General features: G+C 59.7%; 2 protein-coding genes across 9 annotated transcripts in view; one reads left to right on the top strand and one right to left on the bottom strand.

Annotated features, from left to right (window-relative positions):
- Positions 1–1,400: 1,400 nt before the first annotated feature.
- NAT9 (N-acetyltransferase 9 (putative)) lies at positions 1,401–5,608 on the bottom strand. Of its 5 annotated transcripts, none has more exons than XM_014449558.2 (7): positions 5,334–5,608; positions 4,882–4,967; positions 3,931–4,040; positions 3,268–3,411; positions 2,620–2,679; positions 2,291–2,385; positions 1,401–2,180 (listed from the first exon to the last, which is right to left on the bottom strand). In XM_014449558.2, the coding sequence occupies exons 2-7, from the start codon at positions 4,956–4,958 to the stop codon at positions 2,058–2,060; spliced, it is 609 nt and encodes a 202-aa protein (XP_014305044.1). In that variant the 5' UTR covers positions 4,959–4,967; positions 5,334–5,608; the 3' UTR covers positions 1,401–2,057. The 5 variants fall into 5 exon arrangements, with proteins under 5 accessions (XP_014305044.1, XP_014305045.1, XP_014305046.1 ...); XM_014449559.2 differs by having other exon boundaries at positions 5,399–5,608; XM_014449560.2 differs by having other exon boundaries at positions 5,503–5,582.
- Positions 5,609–5,747: 139 nt separating this feature from the next.
- The window catches only part of TMEM104 (transmembrane protein 104), a 41,048-nt gene continuing 39,301 nt past the window's right edge, over positions 5,748–7,494 (top strand). Inside the window, exons 1-2 of one of the 4 annotated variants that reach the window (XM_014449557.2) lie at positions 5,748–5,841; positions 6,458–6,576. In XM_014449557.2, coding sequence (XP_014305043.1) covers positions 6,532–6,576 — 45 coding nt within the window. In that variant the 5' untranslated portion in view covers positions 5,748–5,841; positions 6,458–6,531. The remainder of the gene's footprint in view (positions 5,842–6,457; positions 6,577–7,494) is intronic. The other 3 variants (XM_014449555.2, XM_006107551.3, XM_006107550.3) reach the window with 3 other exon arrangements.

Below are 7,494 nucleotides of genomic sequence, written 5' to 3'. Positions count from 1 at the left end.
CCCGGCCTTGAGAGGTGGCAAACCTGTGTTCCCAGGTGACTCTGGCTGGAGGGGAGGGCACCCCAGGCCTGGGAGCGGGAGGGCCCTGGGCCTGTCTGTAACTGTCCGCTGGCCCCACCCGCCAGTTCCAGGCGCTTCCCCTGGTGGTCAACTTGCACAGGCATGTTGGCCCCCAGGAACTAGGCGCCCAGAGCACATGCTGAGGACGCCGAGCCTTCCTGAGTCCAGGAGCTTTGGGGTGTGAACCCGCTGGGGCCTGACTGGGAAAGTGAAAGCTTGCCTTTCATCCTCCCGCCCTCAGCCCATGGGGTGCAGGATTCCCAGGAGTGGCCTGAGCTGGCGCCAAATACGCTCTTATCTGGCCCTGGCCCGGGTTGGAGGGCAGTTCCCAGGCCTAGGCGAAAACAAACGGCCTCCCCGGGCCCCAGGATATGCCATGTGGCAGGTGGGTGTGCGGCCTTGCCAAGGGCGAAGTACCCTGTTCCTTCACAGGAGACCCAGGTCCTTTATGTCTCGCAGCCACGTCCTGGAGGCCTGCCAGGGGGCCTGAGAGCTGAGGCTGCCGGGCCAGGAGCTTCCAGGGCAGGTGCTCAGAGAGAAGGAAGCGAGTTGGCCCCAGGCAACTCTCCGCCCAACCAGGAAACCTCCGAAGCCAGGCTCCTGGGACTGAGGAGAACGGGGAGACTGTGAGCCAGGGAGGGGGCCTGTGGAGAGAAGAGCTAGTCACTCTCTGGCCATCTTGGCCTCTTGTTTGGGTTTAGGGCCAAAATCCTTTCACACCCATCGCCCCAGGCCCTGCTCAGCTGGCCTGGCCTGCCCCCACCCCACCCTCGCCTCTAGGCTTTGACCCAATGGAGACCCCACAGGTGGGCAGGCCCGAGGACTGCCCCATCAGGTCACCTGCTGGGTGGAACCCTAGGGACCTTTGACTGGTTAAGCGGAACACAGGTGGCTCACAGGGACTAGTGATGTGGGGCTGGAGGCTGGTATAAAGGGGGCCCCAGCAAGTGGAGTTTCTATCTTGGTTTCAGGCGTGTTTTAGTTCTATTTTTACAGAATCTAAAGCCGCCCGAACTCGCCTGGGGCTGTTTCTTACCCTTGAAAATGCCCAGGTGCCCTCCGGAGTCTCTTCCACGACTGTTTTGAAACCTGACTGGCTTTCCTTGACGCCACTGCAGATTATGACAGGGAGGGCCGGAGCGGTTAGAAGTCAATGGGTGGCCCCCTGCTCTGAGGTGGCCAGACCTGGCCCAGCTCTGTTAAGCACAGGTTGTCAGGCAGCCATGCCATCCCGAACCGGTACCTCTGGCACCCCCTTGTGGCCTTGACAAGTGCAGCAGCTCCCGGGGGTGGAGGGATGGCGTGGAGGGCAGGACACAGGAGGCCTCAAACTCAGCAGAGGGGTGCTGTCCAGCCACGAGGAGCTGGATCCAAAACTAATTTACTCAAAACTGGCTCCAAAGAAGAGAAAGGGGAGCAAGGATTCTCGCCCATTGTCCAAGCCTCCTGTCCAACAGGGCCACCCTCATTCATTTCCTAACCTCTCAGGGCCACACCCAGCCAGCCTGCTTCCACAGGATGACAGACAGAGGACTGAGCTGCCCTGTCGCTCCCACACTGGATGGGACAGAAGCTGCAGGTGGCCTCCTGGCAGCTCACCTCCACACAGGCTACGGGCAGTGAGGAACGGAAAGCTGGCCGTGCAGTGCACTTTACTCGGGCCAGGGCCTCGGCCCCAGAGTGGCACCGCTGGCTTTCCAGGAAAAGGGAAGTCCGGCCTGTTCACCAGGCCACCCCCACCCCCCATCGTCATCTCCAGCTCTGCCTCTACCCGGCCTCTTCCTGTGTATTCCTGCCGTCCACCCCAGGTTCTCAGAGTCTAAGTCAGGTTTGGCCGGGAGGAGGGGCTCCCTGGAGTCGCTCAGCCCCACTGCCAGCCTGGGGGAGGCCAAGGCAAGTCCTGCCCCGCGTGTGAAGGGCCCTGAAAGGAGATCCCCAGCCTGGAGAGGGGCCGCCCGGTCCGTTCACTTCCTGGTGCAGGGCTCTCAGCCGGGCTCCTAGGACCCATCTCTATAGGGCTTCTCTTCCACGTGGCTGGTCTGCTCCAGAAGCCACTGCCGCTCCGGCTCACTCATCGTCAGTCTGAGTGTCACCTCCTGGAAGACACTGCTCACGGCCACCTAGGACAGCCAGGCAGATCAGGGCTGGCTAAGCTACAGCCACAGGTTCTAGCACCAGCAGGCCCCACCACCCAGACCCAGGCTTCACCTCCGGCCAGCCTCATCCTTACCTGCTCAAAGTGAAGTTTCTGGAACATCCGGATGCTCGGTTCATTTCCTTGCCCAATTTTAGCCTCAAACTTGGTCAGACCTAGCTTGGTCACTCCTCCCAGAGGAGATGAGAAAGGGACAAGCTGCAGGAGGAAGGGCCCTCCAACACCCTCCGCCGCCCCCCCCCGCCCCCCGCCCCGTCCCAGTGTGCAGTGCAGGCACCTGTCTCCCGTCTGCCCCACTGCCCCGCCTGCACCCTCAGACCTGAAGAAGGCTCACTCCCAACATGCACTACCCTCGCCTGGGGCCTGGCCAGCTCTCCCCACACCGTCTGCTCTGACTTCCTTACCATAGGACATCATCATGAGCGCCGCCTCGGTGCCAAAGCCCTTGCCCCTGCAGCTGGGCTCTAGGAGAAAACCACAATCATGGACATCATGTGCCAGGCACAACACATACGATCTCATTTAATCCTCACAATTCTACCAAGTCCGTAAATATTATTAGCATTCTGCAGATGAGGGACAGAGGCACACAGAAGGGAAATGACTAGCCCAAGGTCTCGGTGTGGAGACACCCAGCAACCTGACCCCAAAAGCTGCCCCTTTAACCTCAACGTACTGCCTTATGAGGAGTCGCACAGCCTCTTAGGAGAAGGCTAAGGACCAAGAAGGACACAGAAACTGGAGGGGCTCCTGCCACAGCCTGGGAAGATGCTCCAGGGAAGATCAACTATTTTAAAGGTTCCCCCAGACCACCCCCAAAATAGGGCAGAGTGAAGTTCGAAGACCCTAAATCCAAAGGTTGAGTTCACACCTACGCATAAGACATGAACAGAGTGACCCGCAGGCTAACAGGGTGCCAAGTGGCAGCCTGCCCCAGCCACGTGCTGGGCTCCCCAATGCCAGCGCCTCCCATCGAGCCCCTGGAGGTCCTTATGCAGCCTCAGCTGCCTTAAGGTTCAGCAGATCCAAGGCCCAGAAGGGAGGAAACGAACCTGCAATCATGACCTCAATCTCCCCCAAGGAGGGGTCCCCTAGATCTGTGAGGAAGAGGTTCACATCCCCCGCCATGCAGCTCTCTTCGGTGGTGCCTGGCTGGGCCTGCCACTTCGCTGCATCCAGCACAATGAAGGTACACTCTAAGGAGGGAGGCCGCAGGGTTATCATCTACACGCCCAGTGAGGCCAGTCTTCCTACCCGAGCCAGAGAACTAGCAGCGTCCCTGAGTCTGGCAGGAGAAGGGGGGCCAGAGCTTCCTGCGGCTGATTAAAAAGCCCTAAATCTGCCTCTTGCAGGAAATGATGGCCTTCTCCAAGCAGCAAGTGTATTTTCAGACTGCAGGGGGCTCAAAGAAGAGCAGTAACCACACTGGGCTTGCAGCTAAGGATGTGCGGGGCAGGGCCTCAATTACAACCACAGCCCAAAATACTTCCTTTAAATCCTTCCAAGCCAGGCCCAGGGAGTGGGGAGAGGACAAAAGTGTCCGCCACAGGGACCAGCTTCAGCGGGCATCAGAGTGTGAGGATTGCAAGCACCTTCCAGGCTTTTCACGGGTTTCTATGCCATGAAGGGCTACAGCTGGGGAAGAATGGGAGGGACCCTGGAGGCTGCCTCTGGAGTCAGCCCTCCCACTGCCACCCCAGGGTCGCGCTTCTCACTGTCCGCATCTTCCCGCCAGCTGCGCTGCATCGCATACTCCTGCTCCAGGGTCAGCGGCTCGGAGGCTGTCAAACGCTGCAGCTCCTCTGATTTCATCCACTCGTGGTACCTGCAGGGACAGGGGCGGCCTTCAGCAGGCAGGACTGATTCAGGGGCATTGGGTCTGACACTGAGATGAAGAAACAGGTGGTAGAAAGGAGAACCCCATAGGGCTAACTCAAGGGTGCAGAGAAGACCCAAGAAAAGGGTATAGTTGCTCCTAAGGCAGAGGGCCACAGGCACAAGACCTAGAGGCAGGCTAGACCCACAAGAGAACAGCAGGAGGGGTCAGTTCTGTCTGTCCAGTTTCCCATCCTGTCTCTGGGGTCAGTGTGGGGGAGTGGTATAAAGCCAAACATTCCTGAGGGGGAGAATATGGCAAGCTGACCGCTGCAAAGAAGGCTGGACAGATCTCCGCAAGGAAACCCCAAACAGAAAACTACAAGTAGAGACCACACCCCTACACCACCACCATTCCAGTCTACCAGACTTTGCCAACTGCCCCCCAAAGAGTCCCACCCTGCAACTCAGCCCCGCCTTTCAAAACAGGAGACATCAAACCACCCCCTCAGCTCAGTTTATGACAAGCTGACTTAAGTCTCCACGAACAGAATATTCACCGGCACCAAAGGAATGTCGCTACTTTACAATCAGGTGAGAAGACAATTTTTTTCTTACATTTAGTGAACATTAACTAATTCCTTGCTGAGGCCAAAAGCTGAGAGGGCGGAAGGGAACAGCGGGGATGGATGACTTCTTCCAGGGAAGTCAGAGCCCTCTGCTTCGCTGTTCACTTTTTCCTGCAGGTAATCACTTCTCACACCCATGCTTCTCCTCCGAGGAAAGAGCCTCTGACATTTGGGCTGCGCCTCGGAGAGCCGCCTGGCACCCATGTCAGGTGGCACGGTTACCTGGGCACATGCTCTGCGGTGTAGGGTACCAGCACCACCTTCTTCCCCAGGAGCGAGACGTTCTGGTTTAACCTCATGGTCGCAGCCTGAGGGTGGGGAACGCACAGCCTTCAGGACCCTGAGTTTCCTCCCACGTAGGGTGGGAGCCCAGGCTCTCAACTCGCTAAATGCCTCCAGGGGCCGAGGTGTCAGGAGAGCCTTCCCTTCGAAAGACTGCAGAGAACAGGGGCTCTAAACCCCTTGCGAGAAAGGCGGCCGGTTTGGCTGCAGATGGTGAGACAATCCTTGACTCGCGCCTTAAAGAGCCAAGACTGAGCTGCCATGCCTACGGGTTCCTCCCGCCCCACCTCCCAGAACTTCGAAGCCTCCAACCCAAAGCTCCCATCGCTAGCCCAGTCCTGAGACCCCGCCCCAGCCCGGTCCTTAAACCTCCTTCCAATCACCCCACTGGCCTCCGGCCTCCGTCTCCCACTTCCCACGCCAGGTCACCAGGCCACGTCAGGATAGGCGAACTCACGTTCTCAGCCCCCTCCCCTAGGTGCGGGGCTACAGGCTACTCCCCTGTACCCTCACCCCGGACCCCAGCCACCGGGGTCCCCGGGCGGCCAAGTTCACACCCACTTCCCCCGACGAAGGCGTCCCTAGAAGAACCGGGGAGCCGCCTCTTGCAACTAGCCCCGCTTCCCCACCCGGCCGACGGGCGCCCCTCCAGCTCACGCTGGGCGCATACCCCGCCCACTTCCGCCACGCAGACGGCAGCCGCCGGGGCCCAATCCCGGTCCCGCCCCCACGAGGCGCCCAATCAGCGCGCCGCACCCCGCCCGAGGCGCGCGCCGGCCAGGTGGGCGCCCGGCGCGGGCGCATGCGCGCTGAGGGCGCTGGTGCGGGACAGCTGGCGCCGGCAGCTGCCCGGGGGCTGGAGGCGGCGGCCGCGGCGGCCCGGGGCGCGCCTCGCTGCAGGTAAGGGGCCGCGCGCGATGATGGGTGGGCTGGGGCGGCGCAGATTCCGGTTCTCTCTGGAGGGAGGGAGAAGTCGGGGAGAGGCTCGGAGCTGGGGCTCTTGAGAAGAGGGGGAGGCTTGAAAGTGGGGAGCCCTACGCCGGGAGGGCAGAGAGCAGGTTAGGGGTTCAGGAAGTGGAGGCCCCATTAAAAAGGCGAGGCTTTGGGGCAAGAAGTTGGGTTGGAGGGCGACCTGGGAAAGCCCCCGGCCCCTCGTCCTAGGCGGAGAGGCGGACAGTGACTTGGGCTGCCCTGTGCGGTAGTGAGCTCGCTGTCCCTGCATTCAACGGGGAGCAAGCGTCCCACAGTGTGGCAAGGGGGCGCTTGTGGTGCCTGAGGCTTCGTGGCTTCCAAGGCCTCTTATATGACTCGGGGTCTGAGCGGCAAGGAAACTCCAGCCAGGTGGGCGTCATCCCGGGAGACCTCCCCCCGGCCGCCTTGTCACAGACGTGGACACCATGAGCGTCTGTGATAAAGGACCGGGGCGCCGGGTGCGGGGGCGTCTGCAGACCTGCCGCCACCTCCGTCGAGGCCCGTCCAGGTCCATCCGAAAGCTGACGTCTGCTCTTTGCCTTAGGGAGCCGCAGCAGCCGCCGCCCCCGCGAGGAAGAACGCCCCGCCCCGCCGGCGCGCCCTTCCTCACTTTTGGAAATGGCGGGTGAAATCACGGAGACCGGGGAGCTCTATTCTCCCTACGTGAGTTTTACTTTTAGAACCTGTTTTGCCCACATGAGTTGCCCTGGCTTCTGAGCAGCCCTCTGCTCGCAGTGGCCTGGCCTGGCCCGAGCCCCCGCGTGCCTGGACCCTGGGGAGAGCCGGGTGGGGGACCTCCAGCAGCAGCCTTGTGTGGCTCAGTGTTATGAGACTCAGGTTTGTTCACTTTTTTAAAAATATATTTTCATTGATTTCATAGAGGGAGAGAGAAATAGAAACATCAGTGATGAGAGAGAATCATTGCTTGGCATGCACGCCCCCTACTGGGGATCAAGCCCATAACCCAGGCGTGTGCCCTTGATCAGAATCAACCCAGGACCCTTCTGTCTGCAGGCTGCCGCTCTATCCATTGAGCCAAACCAGCAAAAGCAGGTTTGTTCACCTTTTACATGTTGATCAGAGAGCGGTCAAGAAAACTAAATTGACTTGCCAACTCTGTACCTCAGGGCCGCTACCCCCTGCACACTGTGCTGCCTGTCCTTCAAATGGACAGTGATTGACAGCTGCGGCCTGGGTTTTGCTCATGTCAGCAGTTTGAAACGCCTTGGGTTTTTAGCTGAATTTTAAGTTGCACAACTTTTGCAGTCTGGGATGGCGTAAGAGGCAGAGGAAGCACGCAGACACTTCAGTTGCAGTTTGGTGGAGTCAGTAATTAGAACAACTGGAATGATTGATTTCTCCGAACTTGGGATTGTGTTACCCCCTACTCCCCCCCCCACCCCCACCCCCGCCCACACACACACACACACACACACACACTCAGTTTATCTTCTTTGTGTGATGTAAGATTGGCCATGTTTACATCATGGAGTGCTCTTGCCTGGATAAGTAGCTGGAGGGAGGGAATAATCAAAGGACTGACTCACGTTGCTACCAGGTATCCAGGGAAAGCAGCACCGT

Source organism: Myotis lucifugus, unplaced genomic scaffold (genome assembly GCF_000147115.1).
Source record: "Myotis lucifugus unplaced genomic scaffold, Myoluc2.0 scaffold_1255, whole genome shotgun sequence".
NCBI classification, from domain to species: Eukaryota; Metazoa; Chordata; class Mammalia; order Chiroptera; family Vespertilionidae; genus Myotis; species Myotis lucifugus.
Note: the sequence above shows the minus strand (reverse complement) of the source record. Positions and strands in the feature narration are given on the sequence as shown.

Bases quoted from the DNA above. Each gene is read 5' to 3' on its own strand.
- NAT9 (XM_014449558.2), bottom strand. From the start codon at position 4,958: ATGAGGTTAAACCAGAACGTCTCGCTCCTGGGGAAGAAGGTGGTGCTG. The intron at 2,386-2,619 runs GTAAGGAAGTCA...CTCCTCTGGGAG, and splicing joins GCTCATGATGATGTCCTATG to GAGTGACCAAGCTAGGTCTG. The intron at 2,181-2,290 runs GTAAGGATGAGG...TGGCTGTCCTAG, and splicing joins AGAAACTTCACTTTGAGCAG to GTGGCCGTGAGCAGTGTCTT.